Here is a 27,936-nt window from a genome sequence, read left to right on the forward strand (position 1 = left end):
ATACAAATAAACTTAAAGTACAGCAGCACTTGAAAGTCTGAGTTTATTAAATATAACTTACGTCTACATATATTACCTTTCTTATACTTGTATACCTTCCATGTACTTGTGTATCTATATTTAATACTTTACTTCTAATTTAGCATTTCCTATGCACTACCCTATTTCTCACCCTATACCTCCCTCAATATATCCTCTACCTCCTCTCTCGGACTCATCCCAAACCCCATTCTACTACTATGACCCCCAAAATAACCCTTGCTAGACTCTTCCCTCCTCTACCCCTCCTTGCATCATCTCATACTTATTTGTCTATTCAGATCTCCCTAACAAGCCTCTAAACCTTTCCCTCTGACTCTTCCCCCCTCCACCTTCCCTTTACCCATCCCAAACCTCCTCCTACTGCTTGGAGCTCCAAAAAATACACTTTCTAGTCTTCTCCCTCTTCTATCCCTCCACCATCCTTTTTCAATCCAACTAGCAGAATAACATGTCGACCGCTCAAATTAATTTCATATCTCCCGATACTAATTCACCACTAACCCTCTTTGGGATCCGGAGTACCGTGCTTCTCACTGAAAAAGCGTTTCGACGCCTCGTCAGGGGTAGTAAGCACTATAAATTCAATTACAATTCAAGACAGTTCATTGTTAATTTCATTCATTGACTTGAAAACCACAAAATCATGCGGTGCTTGCACTATACAAATACTCTACTAGGGCAGACATACCCTGCACCAAACCCAAGGCTTATTGGAATGTCTCGCATGCGCACTGTTCACCAATACATGGCCTTGTTCAGACTGTCTTGGACACCCTCATACAAACTCGTCTATAAATGTTAAAACAAACTACAACTGATTGTAGGCAGCGGCATTATTTGTATGGATGTTAAAGATTCACTAAGGGAAGAAATATATGAATAGTGCCTGGCAGGGCGAATTGTTGATTCTTGATGTCCAAATGGTATATGAATGGTGTTGTTGGCCCTTGTTAGCACTGTATTATATACAGAGCAAAAGGTATGCAGCTAATTAGAGTAGCTCTAGTAATACTTTGCATAAGTGTTTAATTTTACGAAAGTACAACTCTTTAGAGCGCACTTGGTCATGAGCCACACTGGCATACAATTTTTAATTGTGTTATTTGTATTCTGATTTGTGATCCTTCCCTGCTGTGACTTCTTACGTGTTCGGTTCATTTGAATGATGCTAGTCACTACTAACAATAGACATTAAAAAAACAAAAAAACTGCTACTACTGTGCTAAATGCAGAGAGAAAATGTGTTTGTGTGTAACCGTGCCGTTGTTTATACTGGCGGCCACTCCAAGGATACAGAGAAATGTAGCTCTGCCGTGGTTAAAGCGGCTACACCCTGTGAATTATGTACTTTATTTCCAAGGTTCTGGCAAGCGAACAGTAGCTCCCATGCTACCTGTTGGAGATCCCTGGTGGATACCTATCCTTGACGGGGAAGAGTGTTGAGCACCAAACTAACGGAACAGAGTCTTACCTGGAAGCACGGCTTCCTGCATGACCAAGGGTCGTTGTGGGTCAAGCTGCTCTCTTCCAGGACCTTATGTTGAGATGGGCAACATCGCTCACCGCGCCGCGGCCATTGGTGGTGATGGCAGCAACAGCTGTGGTGGCTCGCCTGAAAATTCATCTTAACCATGGCCGGGCATATGTCTCCGGAACAGTACATGCACGGCTCATGGACCACTGTGCCGTGGATATTACATGTACGTGTTAAAGCTCTGATATACTCATGCTCGCTGGAGTGTTTCACCTGATTGTAGTACACTGGCTGGTCTGCAGTTTGATTCAGAGCACAGTCTGCATAAGCAACTGGGACTTCTGGTCTTACTGGCGACGGTGGAGAATAGCTATGGTCTACGGAAAGTCTTCTTAAATTTCTACAGTCGGATATTACAGGCTGGAAAACACTGGGCTCTGCATGCTTTGGTCTACAGTTGGGTTTTCTAGTCTTGATAACCAGACTGGGAGGGTGAGAAGTGGGGCCCACCCTGAAGGTTTCCTCAAAAAACTTCCTCCTGTCAGCAAAGGGTAGTAGTACAGTTTCTTGGGGGATTCTTGTAAGTGCAGGGGCAATCTCTGGCTCCATCTCATAGACTTTTGGGGGGCTTTCGTTGACCGTCCTCTCAGGCTGGCTTTCTTTGGGTTGTCTAGATTTTGGTGGTAGCTTTCGCTCCGGTGACCATGTCCATCGCCCACCCCCTCCGTAGGATACCTGCTGATCTCTTTGCCTTTCAAAGTCTGGAGATGGACATGGTGTGCTCCATTTGACATCTGCCACAGCAGCTGTCCGATCAGGCAGATGGACTGTAGGTCTTACTACTTCATCCAACATTGGTTCCTTTGGCTCTTGATTCAGGTACTCGGACGAATGTCCACGCCTCATGTCACTGCAAGGCTTCTCTTCAACAAGAAGTTGGTTTTGCTTTGGATGAGGATTTGCCCGCTTATCATCCAATGTAGCTGTACTCTCCAATACATGATCAGAGACTCTTTCAACTTCAGACACCTGCATGCTCTTCGGCATTTCCAGAAGGCATTCACTAGAGTCTGCTTTCCATGTGTCTTTGGGCTTCTTGTCTTGTGGTCTTATTGACCTGGTCTTTGGTGGTGGAGGTGGAGGAGGCAAGGGTTGCCGCGGAGGAGAAGGGCATTCAGAAGGTTCTTCCATCTCCTCCACTGGTTCTTCTCCACAGAGCAGGGTTGTGCTGCCATCACTTTTATGCAACTGAGCTTTCCTCCTCTGTATTTCATTCCTGAGGTTTGTGGCAAAGCGCTCACTCCTCCTCCTTATCTGTGCAGAACGGAAACGGGATGAACCAGGTTTCTTGACGTGCAACCTCGCTTCGTCCTGATCCTTGCATTCCTCTACTAACACCTCTGTGCTGTGTGCGGGCCTTAGACCTCCCGTGCTTTCAGATGTGGAATCTGGGGAGTGGTGCGAGTCCTGATGCGGATCTGCTGTCCCATTTGGCACATTCGAGGACCTTTCCAGATCAGGGTATGATTTTAAGGTGGAGGTTCCCGATTGGTTCAGACTGCCATCATTTTCAGTCCTAACTTTGAATTTACGGGTATCTTTACTAGAGTTCCTATTGCATTCATCACGGAATGATGTGTCTTCACAAAGCTGTTCTTTGGCGTTTTCCTTTAAGCATGGACTGTTCCGATGTCGCCGAGTACTGTGCAGCGGCGAGATGGTCCACTGATGTCTGTCTTGCATAGACTTGAGTTCAGAGCCATTACTACAGTTGGTCAGATCAGTTGACCGATTTGTCTCAGGAGACGGAGACGGTTCAAGGGCAGTGTGCCGATGCGTCGACTGGGCAGCCAACTGTTCTTTTGTGCAAGAGGTAGTGCAATTGATCAGTGAAGCTGGTGTAGCTTGAATGTTTTCAGCCTTGTGAATATCTTTCCCATTCTCACAAGTTAAATGTTTGATTGCGGACTTCTTGTCAGAAGAAGGCTCAGTGCATGGATTTGAACTTTCACTCGAGGGAGTCTCAGTACATTTTTGGCATTTGTCCGGGTGAGAGTTTAGCATATAGTACTGGTCAGAGGGTAAGCAATCCTTCATATGCTCTGAACACAAGGAGAATGTCTGTCCACAACGGCGCCCATCCCTGCCTTTATCTCGAGAGGAGAGGAAGTTATCAGAAGTCCAACTCCCAGTGACATGCATGGCATCCACCGGGGCTGAAGCTCGTCGCTTCTCTTGGCTAGGGTGGTTTTTCGGAGCACGCAAACTATCCCTCCTAAGTGGAGGCTGGGGAGGGGCTTTGCAAGAAAAGGCAAGGTTTTGATCACAAGTACCTGATGGTGGCCTAGAGTTGGGTTCTGAATGCCCACCTGGTCTATGCAAAATTTTATCATCCGAGGTTTCGCTGACGCCATTTCCTGTCTGCAGATACCTGCCATCATTGTGCTTGCAAGTGCCCAGGTCTTGAAGAATGCAGTCCATGGAGGCAGACTCCTCAGTCCTAAGTGACACCGTGTAGTCTGAAGCATTGGAACTGGCTGAGAATGAGCTGTAAGCAGAGTCTCTTTTGTTGTGATACATGTTCTGGTCGATGGGCGAGAGATTTCCCTCGTAGTATGTTTGACTGGGTTGGTCGAGGCTTTCCATGCTCCCTATGGAGCTGCTCTTGTCAGTACTGCAATGGCGGGAGAGCTGGTTCCACTGCATAGAGAGGTCACTGCAAGCGACAAAGAGGGCTTGTTAGTGAGTAGTAGCCATTTACATATTTCTTACACATAGAAACAAGATGAGCAACGCTATGGAAGACAAGCCACAGGCTCTATACTTAATCACAATTGGCAAAGAGTACTGACAATGCCCATAGCTCTGACCTAGGCAAGCTATGCAATAGTCATTTATTTATTTATTATTGTAAGGATATGTCCCTAAATTGAGAAAAAAAAACATGCAACGGTTTAAATGTGTCTGCTTGCATTAGCAACTTTAAATTAAAACCTCTTAATCATTGCATAGATTTTTTGTAGAACAGTATTTCCAGGCAGGCTGGAGTACCGGTGTACTTAGAAAAGGAATAGAAACACTTTTTAGTTTTAATGCGCATCACAGGAAAGTACAATTCTTATTGTCAGAGAAAAAAATGGTAGCATTTGCTATACATTTCTGTAGCCTAGAGACAGTATGTGTGCATATATTTTAGGTAGTTATAGTTAGGTCAGCTTTTCCTTAGATGGAGCATTTTTGGGTTTGCTAATAACTTTGGCCTCGTTTGATGAATCTACACAAAGCATTACACAAAAAATAAATTCATCTAACTCTGCTCCTTTCTGGAAAGGTTCCGTGTGATCCGTCAAGGGGTGGGTGAAAAATAATGGGGGTTGGGGGTGGGGGGCCCGAAATGTAAAATCTCCATAGACTTCTTTAAGACCTCTTACAGCAAAAACTGCTGAGCAGAATTACACCAAATTATTTCTGTGATTTAGTGTAAATCGGTTCTGTAGTTTTTGCGACATCAAGGGCCACAAATAATTGTATATTTTGGCAGTTGGGCATGCGAGAGTCCTGCGAGAGTGCGACATAAAAAAATAGAGCCCTGTGATTGGTCAAGATACCGGATTTTCCCATGCGCCATCTCGCTCTTGCAGAAGATAGAGGCCCCCGCAAGTCCAGCATGAGTGAGCGATCAGATTAGCTGGCTGTTGGAATGTTAGAAATTAAATGGCCGCCGTTGCTCTTTACTGTAAACAATTGGAGGTGGTGTAGAAATGAAGTAAAAAAGCCATTTAAAGGGGCAGCAGAAAGGAATGCTGTCCCCCTAGATTTAGAGAGGAGGTGTCTAAGGGATAACAAAATGGTTACTTACCAGTAGGAGTAGATTTGCAGCTTGAAGAATTTTCTGGATTCACATGCTGTGCATTATTCCGCCATCTAGTGGTTGGGTCTGGAATTGGCTTTTTTTCTTTTTGTTTGCTTTCTGTTTTGATCGCTGTCGACCACCATTTGGTGCAAGTACGTCCCTTGTGCGACGTCAGACGGTATCCTGGAGGTCGACGTGCGTGGTAGCCATCTTTGGATTCTTTTTTTTTTTCTTTCTGTTTTTGTATTGGTATTTCTTGAGATGGTAATTAAATAAGTGATGTAGTCATTTGCTTTCCCATCTGTTCGTATTCCTTGTAGGGGAAGTCGGGTAGGTCTCATGTGAAATCCAGAAAATTCTTCAAGCTTCAAAACTACTCCTACTGGTAAGTAACCATTTCATATTGCAGCGTGAATCCTTTTCTGGATTCACATGCTGTGCATTAGATTATGTAGCGGTTTTCCCAAGGTTGGGAGGCTGTGGTGAGAGGAAGACTTTGCAAACAGGTGTTGAAGTACCTTCTCTCCAATTTGAACCTCCTTACTCATTTGTATGTCCACACAGTAATGCTTTGTAAAGGTGTGTGGTGATGACCATGTTGCTGCTGCACAAATAGTGACAATGGGTAAATTAGCCATGAAAGCTACGGTCGCTCCTTTCTTTCTAGTGGAGTGAGCTGAAGGTCGTATAATCATTTCTTTTTTGGCATAACATGACTGATGGTTTGTACTATCCATCGTGCAATTGTTGCCTTTGTGACTGGTGATCCTGTGTTGGTGTGAGCGTATGCGACAAACAATTGTTATATTTTTCGTATTTGTTCTGTTCTTTGTAAATAGTACAGTAACGCTCTCCTTACATCCAGGGTATGGAGACTTTTTTCTGCTTTAGTTTTTGGGTTTTTGAAGAAAATCGGCAGCAGAATATTTTGATCCCAGTGGTATTTTGATACTATCTTAGGTATGTAGTGTGGGTTTGTTTTTAAAACCAACTTGTCCTTATGAATTTGTAGGTATGGCTCTTGTATTGTTAGAGCTTGTAACTCACTTACTCTCCATAGGGAAGTAATGGCGATGAGAAAGGCGGTTTTAAAAAGTGATGTGTTCAAGATCTGCTTTGTGCATGGGTTCAAAAGGTTTTTTCATTAGTTGTGACAGCACCGTATTTAGATTCCATGTGTGTACCGGAGCTGCCCTCAGTGGGGGAATCCTTTTCGTTCCTTCTATGAATCTCTTAATTAGAGGCCTTGTGAAGAAACTTTTGCATGTTCTCCCTCTTGTATATGCTACGATGGCAGCTAGGTGCACCTTTATGTTTGAGTAGTTGATGTTGCTGTCCAGGAAATAAGTTAGATAAGTGATTACTGTCTTCTGTGTGTTGATTGAATCCATGCGATTGTTAGCAGTGCACCATGTGGTGTATCATTTCCATTTAGGTGCGTAGCATTTTCTTGGTGATGGTTTCCTTGCCTCTTTTAGAATTTCCATTGTTCTTGGAGGCAGTTTGAGGTGACCAAATTCTATGTATTCAGGCGCCAAGCTGCTAGGTGCAGTGTTGCTGGTTCCGGGTGAAAAATGTGGCCCTGTAGCACTGTTGATAGATCCTGGTTTGCTTTGATCGTTATCATCTTTCCTTTGGATAGTTCCAGTAGGGTTGAGTACCATGTCTGCCTTGGCCAGTGTGGGGAATGAGAATCATGTTTGTTCCCGGGTGCTTTGCTTTTTCTATTACTCTTTGTATTAGGGTGTCAGGAGGGGGCAAAGGACGAGTACAAACATCACCTGCTAGACGAGCATTCTTTAGGAGATGGAGGCAGAGGTAACCAAGGGGTTAAACCTTTCGCCGTCTCCTCTTCCCTGCAGGACGTCAAGGACTCCGCACTTAGCAGGAACCAACCAGCAGCCAAAGAGACCAGGAAAAGGAACATCCCACAGGAACAGAGAGAGCGCGAGGAGGAACCCGGAAGTGGTGGGAGAGATACAGACACGGAGACACAAGTGTGGGAAGCGGATCAGAGGCAAGAGGAAACAGCGGATGGCTGGAAGGAGGGAAAAGAAGAAGGAGAAGACACCAGCGATGGGGAAGAAGACCCAGAAGTCTGGAGTGACGACTGGGAGTCCCCCAGGAGACGCCTGCTTGCCGCCGTAGTTCTGGAGAACTGTGGCCCCGGCGGCGAGTGGGCAAGCCAGTGCTGGGGTAGACTTAATGGATTCATGCCAGGAAGCCATAGAAGCCACGGGAGGGGGGCTAACTTGAGAAGGTACAGGGTGGCGTAGGAAGCAATAATAGAAGTCGTGATTTTACTCTCCGGTCCTGCGATTTAGGTGCAAGATGTTTTAAAACGGCCAATTAGATGCAAGGTCACAGCCAGGTCCCAATAGCAATCCCAAAGATAGTAAAACAGGCTGTGTGGGAGAAATTAGGACTCCCTGTCTTTTGTTAAACGAGTACGTTGTGAGGGTATAGGATAAAACAAGTACTGAGGAGAATTAGCCCCATTTTTATTTATTTTTCTTTCACCTCTGTGTTCTTCAGTTTTCCCCTTATTGTTTTAAGAATTGCTCTTGCCTCAGTCACACGTAAATCCCTGCCCTCACTATACGCACAGAGCCTACAACAGTAACAGTTTTTTTTCTCTCATAAGGTGTTGGTGACGGGTATAACTATAGAAAAATAATCCTAGGACCAAGCACTTACCGCCCATGTTCTCTTTCCTCTCTTGAGCCTCCTGGGGAAAAAGCACCACCAAAGAAAGAGCATCCCGAAGAGAGGAACACCAAAGTCCATACCTTCTTCAAGAAGATTCATGTTTGCCATTGCTGACTGCTTACTCTTACCAATACTCAATAAATAAGTAAACAATGAGAACCGAATACGGCCTCCTAGATTCTGTTTCCTACCATCCCTCCGACATAGGGGTAACGGTGGAAAAGCATAGGCAAATGTCTGTGACCAGTTGAGTGAAAGTGCAGTCCCCTTTGACAGGTGATGTGGAAACCTTGAAGCAAAGGACTGGCATTTCTTGTTGTGTATTGTTGCAAACAGATCTATCACTGGAGTTCCCCAGCGATTGAACAGGTATTTAACCGCTGACTATTTCAACTCCCATTCGTGAGAGCAGTTGTTCTGTCTGCTCAGCTGATCCGCTGTAATGTTGTCTACTCCTGGCAAATGCACTGTTTGTAGGTTGATTTTTTGTGCCAGTGCCCACTGCCAGATGTCCTGTGCTAGTTAGCTAAGTGGAAAGGACTTTGTACTTCCTTGTTTGTTGAGGGAGAGCATTGTTGTGGTATTGTCTGTCTGTATCAGCACAGTTTCCCCCTGAATGTGCTTCTGGAATGCCTTCAGTGCCAGAAAGACAGTCTTCATCTCCAGATAGTTGATGTGTTTTATGGAATCCTGTTGGTTCCATTGACCGTGTACTTTGAGCAGGTCAAAGTGTGCTCCCCAACCGTTGATGCATTCGTGGCGATTGTCACAGATGGAGTTGGGTTCTTGAAAGGTCTCCCCTGTGCTATGTTTTTGGATGCCCACCATTGTATCTGTGCTTGCACCCTTTGTGTAACAACCACTAGATCCTCCCAACTTCCTGTGGCCTGAGACCAGCTGTTGGTAAGCCATTCCTGGAATGGACGCATGTGCAGGCGAGCGTGAGGAATCAGCGGGATGCATGATGCCATCATGCCCATCAGTTTCATGACCTTCCTCACTGTCGGAGACTGTCCCTTCTGGTAAATGGTCGCCTCGTGGTGGATAGCTTGTATTCTCTTTTGTGTTAGATACGGTTTTGCACTTATTGAGATTAATCTTGCTCCTAAGAAGGTTTTTTCCCTTTCTGGATTTGTAGATGATTTTTTGTGGTTTTTTGAGAAACCCAGTTTTTGAAGCGTCTGTACAGCTGTTTGAACAGGATTGTGGCATGTTTGTTTTGAGTGTGCCCTTATGAGTCAATCGTCTAGATAGGGATAGACATGGATTCCTTTTCTTCTCAGATACGCTGCCACTGCTGGCAGACACTTTGTGAAGACACGTAGTGCAGATTTTATTCTGAAAGGGAGAACCTTAAATTGATAATGTGTTCCATTGTGTAGGAACCGGATTTTATCAATTGTAATATCCACTTGTCCGTTGTGATGTTTTGCCATTGTTTGAGGTAAAAGGATATTCTTCCCCCCCACTGGAGTTGTGTGGGTCCTTTTTTGCATAAGTCAGTTGGACCTGTTTCCCCTTCCTCTTGAGGTTTGGCCTCTGCCCCTGGCTCTTGCTCGAAAGGACTGCTTCTGCTCTGTTGCTGCCAGCCTTAGTAGCTTGATTGCAGCCCTGTTTGTTGTGTTGAGCCTCAGCTTTGTGACTGTTGTGCCATTTGTTGCCCCTGGCCAAATGCGCCTCTCCCTGTGGATTTCTTGCTATTGAAAACACCCCTTTTAAAAGAACCTCTCTGCTGTAGGGCTCCCATCGCCCTTGCGGTTTCATTATATTTTTTAATTTGTTGCAGAGACTCATCGACCTCTTTTCTGAAGAATGCGTCTCCCGTGAATGACCTGTTGATGATGGAAGTTTGAACTTCCTGCTTGAAACCCGATATCCTGAGCCAGGCATGTCTTCTCAAGATGGTACCTGTGTGCATTTGCCTGCTGGCAGTGCCTGCTGCGTCAAACGCTGAATCAAGGCAAAAATTTGCTATGTTTTTGTCCTCCTGGACGATGGACTTTACTCTCTTTTTGTCTTCTTCTGAGAGCTTGTTAAGAAGCTCTTCTATGTCTTCCCAATGTTGGTGGCCATATCTGTTCCGCAAGGCATTGGAATTAGCAATACGCCATTGCGTAGCTGCTTCTTTTTCCATTTTCCTCCCCACCATGTCCATTCTTTTACTCTCCTTTTCTGGCGGAGGCCCGGTATTGGAGGCAGCATTTGCTCTCCTTCTGGCTGTGGTGATAATGATAGAGTCTGGCACTGTGTTCCCCTGGATGTACTTAGGGTCCTTTGAGGAGGCCTTGTATTTTTTCCTCCACTCTGGATGTTATTCCCTTGCTTGGGCAGGCTCCTTGAAGGCTTATTTGCCTTGATCCAGGATACTGGGAAGCATAGGTTGGTACTGAACTCCCTTAATGGCAGGGGCCAGGATTTCAAATAAGAAACATGTCTCCTTTCTCTTCCTCGAGGATGACTCCGATCCGGTCTGCTGCCCTCTTGACTATGCCATTATAAAAGGCTATGTCATCTGGAGGCGAAGCCCTTGAAGGAGAACTGCATATCTCTTCTTCGGGGCTTTCTGCGTCGAGTTCATTCCACGTTTCCTCAAAATTTTCAGAGATTTCATCCTCGTCAGGAAGGTTTTTGTACTCCTCAGGGTCTTTGTCTAGAGGCTCTGGTGTGGACGGTGATTCGAAGATATCGTCTTCTCCTCCTTCGGCGTCTTCGCCTCTTCGGCATCGATTTACTCTCGTTCGGCGACCGGACCCTTTTTTTTTTTTTCCTTTCGACCTCGAAGGCTCTCTTGGCATCGGAGGCTGGGAATTTTCTCTTTTTGCTTGCGCCTGCGTCAGACTTCGACGGCATGGTGCTCTTCTTCGTGGGTTCGGCTTCGACCCTCTGTTTCGGCGTCTTATGCGATTTTACCTCCTCGGTAACCTTCGGTTGGGTTCCGTGGAGCTCTTTCGATCGCGGCTGACCTTCGATCGCCTTTTTGCTTGACGTCGGGGCTGCCTTGGGTTGCGCCTTATGTTCGAGGCCCTTCGATTCCGATGGATGTGGGTGGTGTTTTACCTTATCCGTCTCCTTCGTTGGCTCGCTCATCTTTTTCTGGGTGCGGGCCTTTTTGGACTCCCCTTCTTGAATTTCGACATCCGACCCCTCGTGCATCGATTCTGCTAAAACTCTTGTGTTCGTCCTCGTCACTGGAGAAACCCAGATTGTTGAGGGGCGTCTTCTTGGTTTTCTGCGACATTATGGCGTAGTGAGCACTTGGGACAAAATTTAAAAGGGGTGTTCTCCCCTACCTCGCCATTTGTGGACCGATGAGGTCCTCTGTGGTAACTGGCCCGGAGCTTCGCCGGGACTCTGATCTTGTCTCTGGTTACGACGTCGATGAGAGATGAGCTTAGCTGAAAACTTTTTTTTCGGTTTTCTTGATATTTTGGGAAAATATGAAAAATGTATTTGGAGCTACCCAACTTGCTTCCAGACCCAACGGTGGAAAAAATAATCTGAAGATGGCTACCACGCACGTCGACCTCCAGGATACCGTCCGGTTTCCTACATATATGCATATTTCTAAAAATGCTTTCATTCTACTGAGCGATAAGATTTAAATTTTATATGAAAATCTGGACGTTTTCGTTGGATATCTGGCCGAATGTTCCCCACTGTACTAAATTGCCATTTTGTATATTCATTTCCTACAGTTACGCATATTCTTAAACATGCTTTCAGTCTAGTGGGCGATAAGATTTGCTATTTTATATTTCAAATTTTTAGTTTTTAAAGTTCTTCACTTTAATATTCAGTTGGTGGAGGGTATCAGGCCAGCCAGCCATACCACTTATCCCCTGCCAAGCAGATACAGAGCCCATGGGGTATCCAGAGGTTGTAGTCTGCAATATTGAGCAGGAAATATCGATATATGGTAATATTATTGTTCAAATAACCAACACTACATCAATGTACCTTGATAATATAAGTATCTGAATTTGAGTAGAGCATATTCAAGAGGACATCAACTGCAAACAGAATGTTAGTTATAGAAAGCAAATCATTTTAAAAACTCAAATCTTTAAATATGAAATGCAAATCTTATCACTCAGACTAAAAGCACATTCAGAACTATTCAAATAATGTAAAGGAAGTACAGTACACCTCTACTTATATATACTCATCCTCTCAATAATATGGAAATGACATTCTAGTATCTCAATATTCTCTACTGAATATTCTCGTATCGCGATATTCCCTAATCCATATTTTATACCACCACTGTTTCCAGCCTTACCTCCTGCTCCCATCATATGGACAGTAAAGAGCTTTTTACCTTTCACTTGATCTCTGGCTCGTGGTACTACTTAACAATCAGGGACACAGGTGTTCCCAGAGTTCACAAGTGCCTCTTTAAATCCCTACAACTTTAGGTAATAGAACTTAGGGACAAATGTATGGGATTGGCACAGGGCAGGAATGCACCGTATTCATCCAATACGGTGCATTGCAGTCCTTTCCCCCTGCGCTGGCAACGTTCTGGCAGCCTGGCACCAATGCAGGCTCCATCGCACCATAGTGCAAGGGTGCCGGTGTTGTTGGCAGGATTGTTTTTGTGCAGGAAGGGCTAGCTTCCTGCACAACAACAATTCATAGAGATGGTTTCCTCTTTCTATGTGTGCAGCAGAATGCAGCACACGTAGAAAGAGGAAAATATTAGGAGAAATGAAAACATTTCCCCTCGTTACACCTTGCCTCGTGAGGTGTAAGATTTTGACACATTTCCAGGTTTAAAAGTCCTTGTAAATCTGGGAATGCATCAAAAACCATGGGTGTTGTGTGGGAACATGGAACGCCTCCCGAGCGCAGAGTAAGGCAAAACATTGATTTGCGCTGCCTTGGCTTACTCCATATCTAGGAGGACATTCAAAGCTGCGCAAAGTGCCTTTAAGTAGCCATATAAATGTGTTTTGGTGGTTTCCGCCACCTTTGCGTCACAAAAAGTGAAGCTACGGCAGCGCAAGAGACTCATAAATATGCCCCTTCGTGTTTTTCTCTCTGATTAAGCGCTTACATGTGAAAAACACTGCCAGGGCCTTTTGTTTGAACTAAGGCTTAAAAGAACTTTTCCGCCAAGGAGCGTCGGCGAGTTGGCCTAATCGCAGGAATGCCTCCCCTCGAGGATAGCCCTCCCTATCCGCCTTTCCTCCTTCTCAGTGGTAGGAGGCAGTCCACGCACAGGATGAAGAGTGCCCTTAGCAGAGGAAGCTGCTGGTACCCACAGCAGTGTGCCCAGCTCCACATCCTGCCCCCTGCCAGGGGAAGACGCTGCGGCGTGTGCCTTGAGAGCCCTCCTTAGCCAAGGAGGGTACAGAATATTCTGTACCCAGCTGGCAGAAGAGCACGGCGCCCACTCCACCACCCTTCCTGCCATAACAATGTCAGGAGCTGAAACCAGATGAAATCAACTTCTGGCACCAAAAACTATTAATAAGGAATTGTCCCTTTGAAACAACTTTGTTTGTGCAGACTCCAAACATGGACTCCTTTATGGCAGAGGAGGCCGGAAGTGGACGAGAAAAGCTCTTTACACATTCGAATTGTTGGTCTATAAATATTTCTTCGGTCATCTAACCAAGGTGATGGTGCGGAGGAGCTACACAGGAAAGTGCAAGGCAGACAGGGGGAGGTGAGGATTTCTAGGCGTGAGGGTAAGGGAGAAGAACATCTCAAGGGGAAGGAGTCGATGCAAAAAGAAAGATGCAAAAATGTACAGAAGCTACATCCAGGGCCACTGGAATTATGCGACAGGGTAGGGACAAATAATGTGTTGGGTTAACTGAATTATGTGAGAAGAAAAGGCAAATTATGTAGCATAATGCAGAACATTTTCACTTCACAAATTTGCAATTTAAAAATAATTTTTTTTGCAATGCTGTTAACATTGCTGAGGCAACAGCCGCACAACATGTGTATCAGTTTAACACCTTAATGCAACAATCAGCAAAAAAAGTGACCTGTTACTGCGCCTTAATGGGCCTGACACGTGCGCAGCATTTTTAGTATGATTTGTTTGAGCTAGAAAAGTTTTTTGTTAAAATTTCTAAATTATACACAAGGAAGGTGGAGTACATGGCAAGTGCAGCAAATCTATAACTGTGCGAAAAACGCAGAGGTCCTTTGAAGAGGCAGATTTGAAGAAGAGCCGGTCTTCAGTATCTACCAGGACTCAACAAAAGAGGAGGCGGCTCTGAAGTGCAGTGGGAGGCCATTCCATGCTGTAGGAGCGACGAAGAGAAGGCCTGACCTCCGGTTCTGGTCCTTAGGAGTTGGGCTGAGCAGAGGTGCCTCGAAGGTTTGTGAAAGGAGATGCAACTGCCGAGGTATGCAGGGCCTATGTTGTGTAGTGCTTTGAAGGTGTTAGTGAGGAGTTTGAATTGTGTGTATTTGTGTATCAGGAGCCAGTGGGGCTGAACTTGTTCCGTGTGTAGGGATTCGTATCTGAGAGGGAAGAGTATGAGTTGCGAGTTGTTGGTGTAAGAGACGACGTCGATGTTGTAGGCACAGTTGACACTGGCCAAAGGGATCATGAATGCATTAGGAGGGTCAGGATGAGGGATTAACCATGTGGAACTTCACAGATGAGGTTGTGGGCGTTCAAAGAGTAAGGGGCCAGGCTGACTACTTGTGTCCTGCCAGGCAGGAAGTGGCAAATCAAGATGAGTGTGTCCTTGGATTTCAACATTGTGTATGGTCGGATGGGGTGGGAGACTACAGAGCGGTCCAGGAGGATGAGGGCTTCTGAGTCTCCTCTGTGCAGGATCATGCGGATGTCTGTGGTGATGATGAGGGCTGTTTCTGTGCTGTGCTTGGCTCTGAAGCTGGACATTGTGGTGTTTAGGAGTTGGTGAGACATCTGTTGAGGAGTTTCTCCCAGACTCCGGCCAGAATGACAGTAAGATCGGTCTGTAGTTGTCGAGTCTAGATGGGTTTGTCGAGGGTTAGTTGAGCAGTGAGAGGACAGAGGCATGTGTCTGCGTCTGTTTGAGTGCTTTGCTGATCAGCTGAAGTCCTCTGGCAAAGGCGTGATGGGGGCAAGGATCCGATGGGGCCCAGAGTGGATAGACTTCATGGTGGCAGCAGTCTCACCCATGGTGATGGCGAGTCATGAGGTCATGGTCTCCTCTTTGGTCGAGACGTGAAGGCGACTTGCAAGGTCAGCAGGGTCCAGTTAAGGGTTGAAGTTGCTGTATATGGAGGTTTTCTTGCTGCAGAAGAATTCAGATAGCTTGTTGCAGAGATTCTGTAAGAGGGTGATGCTGGTGGAGGTGCCCGCTGCAGGCGGAGTGCAGGGATAGACGGCCTTGTGGATTTATGGGTGCACCAAGAGCTGACAAACGGGCTCTGGGTAAAAGGAAGTGAGCAACAGTGGCTGAAAATACTTAGACAAGTATGAAACTTAGTGTAAAGGTGCTACTGGATGAAGTTACAAGCCTGTCCTCCTTGTATGCAACATAGTGTGGCTACTGTGTATCCCTATTTCCAACTGTACAGCAGTTGATTGCCCTTTAATGACTCTTTTGAGAGTCAAAATGTATAGCAGTGGATGCAACCCAGGAGACACAGGAGGGGGACCGCGCGGCTGGCAGGTGAGCAGAGAACGAGTAAGAATCTGTGCATGAATATTTATTTTCTATGTTGCCAATAAAGGTTGTTACATCAAAGTGTAAATGCTAATGTTGGATCAGATTGATAGATAAGTGGAGGCCTAGGGTGATTGAGCATGGGGATGGCCTTGACTCAGAGTGTTGCTGGGGAAGATATTTAAAGAGGACTACAGTGGAAGCAGGCAGGGAGTTCTGTCTGGAGAAAATAAAGGCGCACATTTTTCCAGCGCTTAAAGTCTTCTGCTGAGACAATGCTGTTGAAAGTGAAGTTGTCTATGGCTGTCACCTTGATTGGCTTCCAGAACTGGTGGCTGAGCAGGTATGCTTCAAAATAGGCAAAATGGTTCCCTCTTCATTAGACCAGGTGAAGGAAAGGGGCTCCTTGACAGTCACAGGGTGCCTGGTTCAGAGATTTCCGGGTAACATTCATGCAGGAGTCCCGTCTTCGGGATAATGGCATTGAGTTACTTTGTTCTATGAGCCTTTCAATTGGACGGGTTTCCTCCATGGAGTCAAAACAGGAAGGAAGAACTAAGAGAAGTGTGGAAATGGCAGAAGCTCATGAAGCAATAAATCATCTTTGAAACATAACCAAAAGGTATTTCTTCTGGTTTCTGTAATGTTTTTGAAGCTTTCATGCATCAAACTGGAGTACACAATGACCCCCTAATTGGTTGGTACTCCAGACTGTATCCAGACATACACAGTCAGTGTCCCTAAATCAAAGGGAAGCATATAAACAAGAGGTATGCATTTGTTGCATGAGTTCTGCACCTCCTGATGCCAGAGGAAGGAAGTTTAATGGTCCCATTCCATTCCTTCGAGTCTAGGCATTGTGCTCACTGATTACAAGCGTGAAGTGCTAGGAAACAGGAAAGAAAAGAGCCTGTGGATCCAAACATTCCAAACACATTGGAAGTGTGCCACCTCCCATCCCACAGACAGAAAGTTCCCGCTCTGAGGCCAAAGGGGGACAAGTACTCACCTTGTTTCGCATCCCGAGTGCCAGGACAAGCTGAAGGTGTCTGGAGGAAAGTGCATGGTGCCCGCTTCAGGGCGGACCTCCGACAGCTTGGCCAGGTGCCATGAGTGAGGCCTTATGACGGGGACATTCCTCCTGCCAGAGACAAGAAGGGGAAAAGGAAGTCAGCACAAGGGACTGGCTCTGAAATCACTTCCCACAGGGCTTCCCTCTGTCAACAAGCGGGGGACAAAAGCATTCTTTAATCAGTGGACACAGCGAGCTCAGATACACTCAGGTTTTTATCCATGACATCCTAAGAGGGAAGTTTCCAGCAGAGCGGACAGAGGCACCAAGCACCGCTGCAATGCACATCTGTATCCAACTGCACACCCCCTTCTGGCAATACAAGGCAGTCTACCAACCACACATTTCCAGTGTTTAACCAGTCCTTGAAAACCCAGCAGATACAAGTATACAAATTCCTGCTGAAAATTTGCCTCAGCATCTGCATTTTTTTGATTCTTGGACCAAGTCCTGAAAATTATTTTCCTTAAATGTACATTGTTTTCAGGACCGCTTGATGCCAACAGCTAAGAAATTATTTACAATACCAATAGCATAATTTTCAGCCGACATATAAAAATTGATTTGGACAGACTGAAGTTCCTGCAGGGGCATTTCTGGACATCTACTGTTCTGCTATGGAGATATTCAAGTTGCATATTCGCACTGGTGATTAAAGTCTGTGGATTATATTGGTCGTCCTATTTGAAAAAGAACTCCAACAATGTTTTTCTGCTTAAAGTTTTTAGATTAATGTCTAAAACCTCATACGCCACAACTGGTTCCAACAGAAACCCACCCAACTGGTTAGAGGGGATTTCTACTAGGTGAAGCCTCCACCAAAGCACCTCATACGATGAGGCGGATAAGTCATGTAGGAAATGACCATCTTGTGTAGTGTACCCCCAGATTTTTGCTTTGTTTTCGGTGGCTATTGAACTATGTACACTTAACCCCTGCTAAGCAGTAGTAAAGTGCCTGTGTGTCCCCTTTTAACATGGTTGAATTGGCATAACCCTAAATTGCATATTATTTTAACTTACTTAGAAGTTGCTAGTATATGGTACAAAGTGTCACCAGTGCCTGTAAGTTAGTAGCCACTAGTGGGCGGCCATTCACTACAGTTGCAGTGTAAAACATGGCTTCAGGCTTACCACTGTAGCCTGAGTGGAGCAGTTTAAAATCTGTAACTCAACCTGACAAAATAATCAGACAGGCCAAAACCCTCCCTTTAAATATGAATAGGTCACCCCTAAGTAGGCCTTATAGGGCAGGGTGCATGATATTCAAAAGGTAGGGCATGTAGAAAGGTAATGTTAAACATGTCTTTCTAGTGACTAGCACCTAAAAGCTATTTTCACTGTAGCAAGGCTGGCTGTTCCATGGAGAAACACAAGGATGCACTATAAAATTTAGCCATGCTATTTTTGACTATGAAGCAGCTAGAAATGTAATTCTTGGGCTCTTCGAATGAATGAAGATATATTTATAGAATGCAAATATACGGGGGAGTTACAGCTCCCTGAAAATCACAGATTTCAGCTGAGCTTTAAGCTGGCTTTCGGTGGGAATAGACCAGAGGCTTAGTGCAAGAACCGCAAACTATCCGCCCCTTGCTCTGGCTCGGTGGTACCTGGGAATGCATAGGAGGTTGGGATTAAAGGAACAGACAGTTCTTGCAGTGGAGTAGCGATAAAGCATGTCGGGTATGTATCTGGGACCCCTTTGTTGGAGGGCTCTTTGAGTGATCAAGAGAGTTTTGAACTTAATCCTGGACTTGACTGGAGCCAGTGTAGTTCTTGGAGTCAGAGTCTGATGGACTGGCATTTTGGATGTTCAGAATAAACCTTGCGGTGGCATTTTGTGCATGCTGCATTTAAGCCAATATATTGTGTGGGCCGCCTAGGTATAGTACGTTGGCGTAGTCCAGCCTGGAGGTGATGAGCGAATGCACAATCCTCTTGCAGGTGTCCAGTGGCAAGTATTCAAACCATTTCTTCAAGGATTTACCGGACAAACAAATGGCAGCCGTGACCTTGACCTGGGATCTGAAGGAGAGGGTGGTGTCCATCATGAACCCCAGGTTCCTAACGGCAGTGGAGGGGGGGGTGGGGCGGAGGGTCAGTCCTAGGTGCCAGAGATGCAATGTGTCATGGGGGGAGGAAGACCCATATGTCAGAATTTCCGTTTTGACAGAAATTAGTTGTAGACGACCGTTATGCATCCATTGAGCTATGAATTTGAGACAGCTCTGAACATGTCCAATAACAGAGTTGTCGAGTTGAGTGAAGGATAGCATAGGTTGTGTGTGGGCTGCGTATGAGCCGATGTCCATACCCAACTTTGTGCTACTAGGTCTAGCGGGGCCAGGTATATGTTAAAACGGGTTGGGCTTAAGGATCAGCCCTGGGGGACACCGCTGATTATGGCTCTAGACTGGAAGGTGAAGGGCGAGAGGAAGACTCCCTGATGCCTATCTGTTGGGAAGGGGCGCAGTCATGTAAAAACTGTGGCCCCGATGCCCGCCTCCTCCAGCGTTTGTAAGAGGATCAGGTGAGACACCGTATTGAAGGCGGCAGAGAGATCAGGTAGGATGACCACCGCCTTCTGGCCTGCGTCGGGGCTGCTTTCTGATGTATTTGGTGACTCCAGAGAGGGCAAGTTCTGTACGGAAACCAGCGCTGAACCCCCACTGGGAACGATGTGCAATTTTGTCCTGTTCCACGTAGCTGGTGATCTGACGATACACCAGGGATTCAAGCATCTTGCCACGATGAGGGAGATGGGCCTATAGTTGCACAGGGTGCATGGATGGGCATTAGCTTTCTTTAACAGCAGGATCACCAGTGCCTTTTTTTCCAGTTAAGGGGCATCATTCTGCATTCTGGAGACAGACTGTTTTGGTGTCATTTAATCTATTACAATTTGCTCTAACTTGTCTTAATTGGTTTGTGTTTTGACTTTATTACCATTTTGGCACTGCATAAATACGTTACATATTGCCTCTGAGTGAAGTCTGTCTGCTCTGCGCCACTGCTACCGGGGGTTGAGTTCAGGTTAATTTAATGACTTTTAGTGGCTCACCATCACAAGGATTGTGTTTATTACTTAAGGTGGGGGGGAAACACACTTTCTTACATGCCACATACAGCGCCCATTTCAGTTAGACAAAGCCTTAATTACCGAGTAGCAATGTGACACTATGGGGCATATTTACAAGGAGCTAGCGCCGTCCTTTTTTTTACGTAGTGGTGGCGCAATCTGTGCTCCAATGCGCTCAGTTTGTAGAGGTCTGCGTCGCATTATAGTTGCGCCAGGTATAATGCATGCAGGGCAGGCCGTCCCGCGTTAAAAGCCATGTAGAACTGACGCAGTGAAATTTACAACATTTCACTGCGTCACTCTACGGCTTGACCGAGTTAAAATACCTACGCCTTCTCAAACCAGGCGTACGAATTTACACAGGGCTTTTAATAAAGGACTCGTCTCTGTATTCTGATGCATTGCTGGAGTTGCTTTAATCCTACGACCAACTCCAGCAATGCGTCACTTTAGCGCCAAAAGATGTGTCCGAATTTGTTACGCATCCGTGAATCATTGTGCCAAGGAGCACTGTATAACACATACAGCACATCCATGGTGTCATTAGGGCATTTGCGGAAGGAGCACAGAATCTGACGAACCGATGCGGATGCATCAGTTCTTGTAAATATGCCCCTATGTGCCTAAAAACCAGATGCATCACAGAATCCCATAGCTTCTAAAGAAGGTGCTGGCACAGCGGAGATTAACCCCTTCGGTGCTCATGACGGAATGGTTCCGTCATGACCCACAGTTGAGCTGTGCTCATGACGGAACCATTCCGTCATGACCACGCCCGCGCAAGATTCCGTCAGCACAGCGGCGGAATCTGCGCAGCATCGAAGGGGTTAAGAGACATGCTGCAAGGTTTAAAACTTCACAATTTGGGGATTTAAAATGTAGATGCACATATTAAAACTTATTAATGACAAAATGTGAATCAAAAAATAGAACTGTCCATTGTCCCTGAGACAATGTTCTATTTTTGGGCAATTTAAGATTACCACCATAATACTTTCCATTATGTGCATGAGAAATGGGCTTAGCTTCCATGGTTACCCTCCCAGCGTCTCAATGACAGGATTACAACACAGGATCGATGCTGCAGCATGCAAACTTGAAAACACTCTGAGATTTTAGGGCTCCTAAGCAAACGTTTTACATAGAATAAAGGTCCCTTCTGTAAATGTCATTTTGTCAGCTTAAGACACCTCTCTAAAAAAATATGGTAAATAGATAACTATGTCACCAGGACACAACCTTTCCAATGCAGGCCTTTCCTTTTACAGATCATTGTTTGCAGGTGTGTTAAGCATGAACCTGGCCAGAGATTTCTCTGAGCGGGGCACACTCCCATGGCATGACAGGAAGTATCTGTCTCCGCAGTGAGAGGACATTCCACATTAAGCTGCTGCACGACTGAAAAAAGAGAAAAATGCGCTTTCAAAAAGCAAAATAACAATCATTGCCATCTGGGGTTAGCTTCTTGGTCATGCTGAATGGAGCTGAGACTACAATACCCAGGATACACCTGTTTGCTGAATAAAGGCCCAAGACTGGAAGTGTCTGTTGTAGTGCGAGGGCATTAGCGGATAATGCTAGAACAGGTCTGTCCAATTTAAGCCGAGGTGGATGGGAGGGATGCCAGACTTTCATGGCAGTCGCTGACATGGCTCGGTCTACCTTCTTTTCACAACCCCGACACCGTGTTTAAGGCTCACCCGCTTATTACACTGAAGATGACATCTATCTATCTATCCATCTATCTGTCTATCTTCATGTTCTTAAGAACAAACAGGCTTATGCAGTGTCTCATAAGAAAACAGCAAGCTCAAAACTGAAAAAAAATCATCTTCAAAAATGTACACACAAAAAAATGAAATCCACCTTTTTAATCAACAGATTGCATAAATCGTAAGTTTCCCTGGATCAAGCGTCAGAAGCTCATCCAGCCCAGACTTTTGCTTTGCAATCTAGGAGTTGCAGTCCTGGGCAGGGCCGGACTGGCCATAGCGGGCTCCAGGCATTTCCCCAGTGGGCCGGAGGGGTGGGGGTTGGTTTTGTTACCGGGCCGGTTTTACAGCAGTGCTGCAATATCGGCCGCCTGTAACAAAAGCGGTAGCAGGAGTGGTGCTTCCCACTCGCATGCCCCTGCCCCTTAGGGGCCAGTCGAGCTGAGTGCCAGGGCTGGTTTCAGTTCCCAGTCTGGCCGGGGTCCTGGGGCCCGATTACAGAATAGGCAACCTGCCTCGGTCTGCGCCAGGCACACCTTTGAAAAGATGTGCCTTGCGCAGACCAGGATAGTTGGGCCTGTTATCACAAATGCGCTGCCCTCATGACACAATTAAGCTTGTCGCTGGCCTAGGGGCTGCTTTAAAGCCACTCTGGGTTTTACAGTGCAGGAGGCAGCCGCCTGCACTTTTAAGAGGTAACATAGATCCCCCGCAAACGGGTGAAGTGAGTGACTGCACCCACCTGCAGTGGGTGTCTGGGAGGTCCAAGGGGCCCCTTTTCACCCCTCAAAAAGGCTGCCCTCACGGGGCTCACAGACAGTGCACTTCCTAAGGGCTTGTTTACACCTGCGTCTTATTATGGTCCCCAACGGAAACAAGGGGGCGCCCGCTCGAGATGGCGCCGGCACTACATGTGCGCCAGCGGCATCAGTAATGCAGACGACCCTCACTCATCTGCGGCCCCTTCTGTAATACCATAGTGCCCAGGGGGGCACACGCTTGTTTAGCCCCCGGGGCACAATGCATAATGCGGCCCCTGGGGTCGGAATGAGATCAACAGAACAGCAAGTCCCAGAATTCAAAGAAAAAACCTGGAATGGATGCGCAAATCAAGCATGGACCGGGCAACCTGGAGAGCCCTGTAACTACCTTTCATTTTCCAGGTATTAATCAAGTATCTGTCGTTTTAATGAGGAGATCAATAATGTATCTGTGATCGAACCAATAGGCTCATGTTACGTGAACGAGTTCCAAGGACAAATTACAGATATGATTGCATTGTAAATGCATTTATATAGCTCTTACTACCCCCGACCTGACTTCGAAGCGCTTTTTAGCCCTCGGGGGTGGAAGGTCTGAAATGGATTGGCGAAGACGAGGGCAGGGCACAGTTACCTTCCGAAGATCACACAGGGAGTCGATTATGAACAAGAAAAGGAATGACAAACATTGTAACAGCACGAGCTCACACCACTCTCTGCCGCCAATGCCGCAAACAATCCAAATAAAAGTTTTAGAATGTTGCATAAATAAGATCAGACTGGGGACCACTGCTGCTCAGACTGCGCCACAGCGCAGCTCAGTCGGTTGTGCACCTGCTACTGAGAGTGGAACCGGGGACGAATGAAGTCTAGGCGCGTGCTCGCCGCATCAAAGTCTTGCAAATGACTGTGTACCCATACATTGGGTGATAACGTCCTGTATTTAAGCGTCTTAAGACGATAAGGATTCTGCTGTGCGCTATAATAGTACATCTAATGCCTACTCACCCCATGCTCTCTGCAGGGTTTTTCGGTGCTGCTGCAGATTCCGGTCGTGCCTACACAGGAGACATCCCCCGCAACGGCCACTGAGAAGAAAACTGGCATGGGGCAATACCAGGGTACAAGCGCCACCTGCCCAGCGCCTTAACAAGTGGGCGCCAGCGTCCAGTCCCCCTCGCGGGGCTCTGGCAGCAAAGGTTGCCCATCCCCTGCCGAGCCCAAAAGGCCAGCTCCCGCAAGGATCTCCGAGACAAATCACCCGAAGAGAAAGCGAGCCTGTCCCTGCGAACACTTTCGCTGTCTGTAGCCTCCCATCAATAACCCGCTCATCACCATAAAACTTTCAGTGAGAACCAACCACCTGTCTGCGGCAAACAACCTTAACCTGCTTTACAGGCAGCAGCTGTAACAATATCCGGTTTTGTGCCTCACGCTCCAGGAACTCGGCGAGGGAGGGCAGCGCTGGGAGAAGTGCCTTCTTCTTACCGCGTCCAATACTCCAGGTTTACTTACGCCCGTTTCTAGGCGCCCCAAATCTGACTCAATGGGATAAAATAACGTGCCCAAGATCACACATTATAGACGTGAAGTGTCGGGAATAGTCAGTCGTGCCTCCTAGTCCCTCCGCAGAAGTTGAGGGGCAAGATGTGAATGTTCAACTTCCGGGCTGAGGCAACACCAAAGAACTAGTTAGAGGCCTGTCTAGAGCACGCTCACCCACCTGTACCCCTTTTCGGTGGCACTGGACACGCCTGGATCAGCAGCGATCTCCCGAACCTCTGGCAAATACCCAGGCATTACTCTTTTAACACTGTGCTGAAGGCGCCTCACATGAAAACACCGGTCCCACTGGACTTCCACTAAAATACGCTGGGCTTTTGGAGTTCTTCTCTTTCCCGAATCGATGCATAGTACACCTTGTCCAGGTGTGTTTCAGTGCATTCCAGTATTCGTAGTTCCATGCCACACATTATTAATCCAGAACTACAACTACCACAATGCAAATCGACACAGCGAACTTCCGACGCAATTAGGAAACGTTCGCGCTCTGGCTGTACAGTTACAGGGATGCTCGACTGAAAAATGGTAGTCCGTCCCCAAGAAATATGGACAAATCGGGTGACACTGACAAAGAACTGCCCAACCAGAGTTACGGAAGTAAACAATGCCTGCCTCGTTAGCCAAAAGAGGGGTTACCCTCTTAAAGGTGAATTGCCAGCGGGAAGGTAAATACATATCAGACTTGACAAACAACGCAAATAATTCTAGCTTCCTTAAATTCAATCTTATTCACTTTTCACCATAATAGAAATTGGCAGAATTACAATTAATGTTCAGGCATCCAAAACAGAAACCTCAAACTAAAAGACGAGTACCTTTTCCTGCGGTAGTGAGGGTTTTCAGGGAATCTCCCTTCCCAGCATCCACATAGGGTTCACTTCCTGTTTTGGCTCTTTGCACTTCCTCGGTACTCACACGAACCACAGAAAGAGGGTATTGTGGGACCACCTTTGGTGAACACTGGCATAGGAGGCGGATTTTAATTAGTTTAAAAAAAAAATCTGTGTGTCCTATGAGCCCCTAACCTTTGCTAAATGCAATGGCATACAAATATATAAAGTTGGGCATGTCAGTCCTGGCTTCTCTTTGCATTCTGGTACCAGTAGTTCCCTATTACAGGAATGTGTGACAATTCTCCGCATGGGCTTTTGGTAACAAAACCAGGACTGGCTGATGGTGTCACACGTGACACGGGCCTACATTCAGTTATGTTAATTAAATAGATATAGTCAGGGTCTTGGGAAATATAATTTTACAAGTTGTATTATTGTTTATGTTTCTAGATATCACTGCGGAATTAAAGCGGTGTGGGCAAATTTGCTCCACGTTTGTTAAGTGCACATATTTGACTGCATCCCCTAAAATCCAGCAACGCTGTCAAGTGATGCACATCATGTTATATGTGACACTCTCAGTCAATCCAGGCTTTTGCGACTAAACTTGCTGACACTTCCGCAACCCAAAATTGACCGCAACCCACTGCCTATCACAGCGCTGACCTTGTGATCCACCCTCTACTGTGACAAAGCGTCACACATCAATAAGACAACCTAAACAGCGACTAAAAGAAACTCAAAATGAATATGGAATAATGAGGCTATCGCCTCGGTATCCAAAAACTCACCACTGTCAGATGGAATCTGACAGGCGAAAACAAGACACACGGAATCCAGGCTTTCAGACTAACAGCCAGTGGCATGCTGGGAATCTGAAGTCCATACTAATAATGGGAGGATCAAAAACACATGTTCCAGGATGCAAAGTACCGCGGGCAAAACGGGGGCCTGGAGACGCACGAGGCAACTATGCATGGTTTTTATTCACTTTGCACCATTTAGCAATCTTATAAGGGTGACAGTTTACCCTTGTAAAGTGTTAGTTAAAGGTACCGATTACGGTTCTATATTTTGTTGTAAGGGGGCCTTTTTTCTTTCTCTTTTATCGTTGCATTGTATTTGATATGATCAACTGTGAATCATTTATTGTATTGGGTGATTTTAATTAATCAACAATAAACATTTACCTTTTTTTAAAAAAAAAACTATGTGTTTCTGAGTGCCTAGCTGATGCCAAGTAAGCTGAACACCAAATAAATAGCCCTGAATAAAAACAAGGTCTGCTAAAGCCAATAGGCATGGCTAATATTTTCACTTATAAGTACGATCTATTAGATCTATTGGTGTTGCCAAAGCTGCCGGATGAGCCGAGTTTGTAGCGCTGGTGCAGGGGAGCAGCCAGGCACACTGCTTCTTATTGGTAGCTTGACAGCTGAGTCTGGTTGCTAGGGACACGAAAGGTTCATTCATCTAATGTAAAACCTTAGAGGAATGACCTTAGCATCCTTGCTGTAACGTTTGTATTGCCCTAAAGTGAACCAGCTTATCTTGTCGTGAAAAAAATGTCAGAAAAGGGATGCTTTTTCAAAACAAAGCAGGTATAAGATAAATGAATACAAGTAAAACTGTGATGACTGAGTGTACTTTTCAGATGTAAAATAGTCCTTCAAGCACTACAATGCAACCACTTCCTGGGAGGAGGATCCAACATGTGACTGACGCGGTCTATAAGCAATGGCCGAAGGAGCCTGGCCCAAACAAGCCAATGGCTGAAGAAGCCTGACCCAAGCAAGCCAATGGAAGAGAGGGGCTGAGACAATACTCACTCTTTTATGTTGTAAGTAATAGGTACGCCGACAGAAGTGCTTGCAAGATAGACCTAAAAATATATTTTAAACAAAGTTTAAAGTGTAAATTGTGTGTTTCACATTTTGCTAATCGGAAGTTCACCTGTTGTGGTCTTCCTGAGGGAATCGGATGTTATTCAATAAAATGCTAGGGGGCGCCACTGTCATGACTTTCACTCTGAAAGACGATGGACGCCTCGTCAGGGTTAGCAAGCGCTATTTAAATACAATTACAATTACATTACCCCAAAGAAAACAGCACTTTGCCTGCTATTGTTTTCAAGGCCACACAGACAGTAGTATAAAAAAAACTCCTCGTCTCAGAAAGCAGCATGATGCAGGCGAAAAAGCCACGACTGTCTGAAGCTGTTGTACATAACAAGGTCCGCTTATCCTTAGGACAAAAGCATTTCTTCTTCTTTTTATTTTTTTTTAAATGCAGTCCATTTAGACTAAGTATCCTTAGATTGGGTAAAGCGAATCTAAAGGTCCCAACAGGGCCAATGCAGTGGGCTGTAATACCAGGACCGGATGGCATCCTCACAGCTTTGAACCAGTTGAGGGATGCATTACTCGCGAAAACTGAAAATAAGAATATATCATTTCTGCCCAGTCACTGGGTTCGTCCGACCCCATGGCACTCACATTTTTTAACGCAACTGGCACTAGGGGCATAGCTCCCATGTGCAGTGGCACCGGAGCACACTAAACTCGGGTTATTCCTGTATTTCGCAGTTCCAGCCAGAGGTCACAGGGCCCGTTTCCTCCCTGGCACTAGAGGTGTAGCTTCCAGGTGCAGCAGGTGCAGTGGCACCGGAGCACACTAAACTCTGATTATTCCTGTATTTCGCAGTTCCAGCCAGAGGTCACAGGGCCCATTTCCTCCCCGGCACTAGGGCCCATGACACACAGGCTGCGCCTCTGACGCTGCACGAGCTCGCGCCGCTCTCAGCCTGCGGTGCACGCGCCTCCCACAGTATCCGCCAGAGGACCAGGATAGCGGTTACGTCAGAGGGGAGTCAGCAGGGATTGTGTACAGACGGTTAATAATAGACTCCAACCTGCACCCGGAAGTGTGCGGCTGGCCTGCAGCTGTCAGACGCCCAAACCGCCGCTTCCCACTGAAGCGGGCGTGGCAGGCGGTGAGGTACGGGGGTTACACACACCGAGACGAGCAGGGACTCACAGGGCCGTCTGCATCAGGTGAGGTATGGTGGAAGGTGCTGGGCGTTCAAAAGTACCCTTTCTTTCCGTAAAAAACCACAAAACAAACAAAAACACAATATATTCATTCAGTAAAAGTCTACATCGTCAAACATACACTTTGCAGTACTGTACTGCATGTCAAATGACAGCATGAC

General features: G+C 46.1%; 1 protein-coding gene across 5 annotated transcripts in view; it reads right to left on the reverse strand.

The window, feature by feature from the left end:
- SHROOM4 (shroom family member 4) overlaps positions 1-27,936 on the reverse strand; it is a 391,064-nt gene that overhangs the window by 63,845 nt on the left and 299,283 nt on the right. For 3 of the 5 annotated variants that reach the window (XM_085630724.1, XM_085630726.1, XM_085630728.1), the window contains 2 exons: positions 16,713-16,844; positions 1,514-4,232 (listed from right to left, as the gene is read on the reverse strand). In XM_085630724.1, the coding sequence (XP_085486850.1) occupies positions 1,514-4,232; positions 16,713-16,844 (2,851 nt within the window). Of the gene's footprint in view, positions 1-1,513; positions 4,233-16,712; positions 16,845-23,337; positions 23,635-24,707; positions 24,793-27,936 lie in introns of those variants that run through there. The other 2 variants (XM_085630729.1, XM_085630727.1) reach the window with 2 other exon arrangements.

This window comes from Triturus cristatus, chromosome 10 (genome assembly GCF_964204655.1).
Source record: "Triturus cristatus chromosome 10, aTriCri1.1, whole genome shotgun sequence".
Lineage (NCBI taxonomy): Eukaryota > Metazoa > Chordata > Amphibia > Caudata > Salamandridae > Triturus > Triturus cristatus.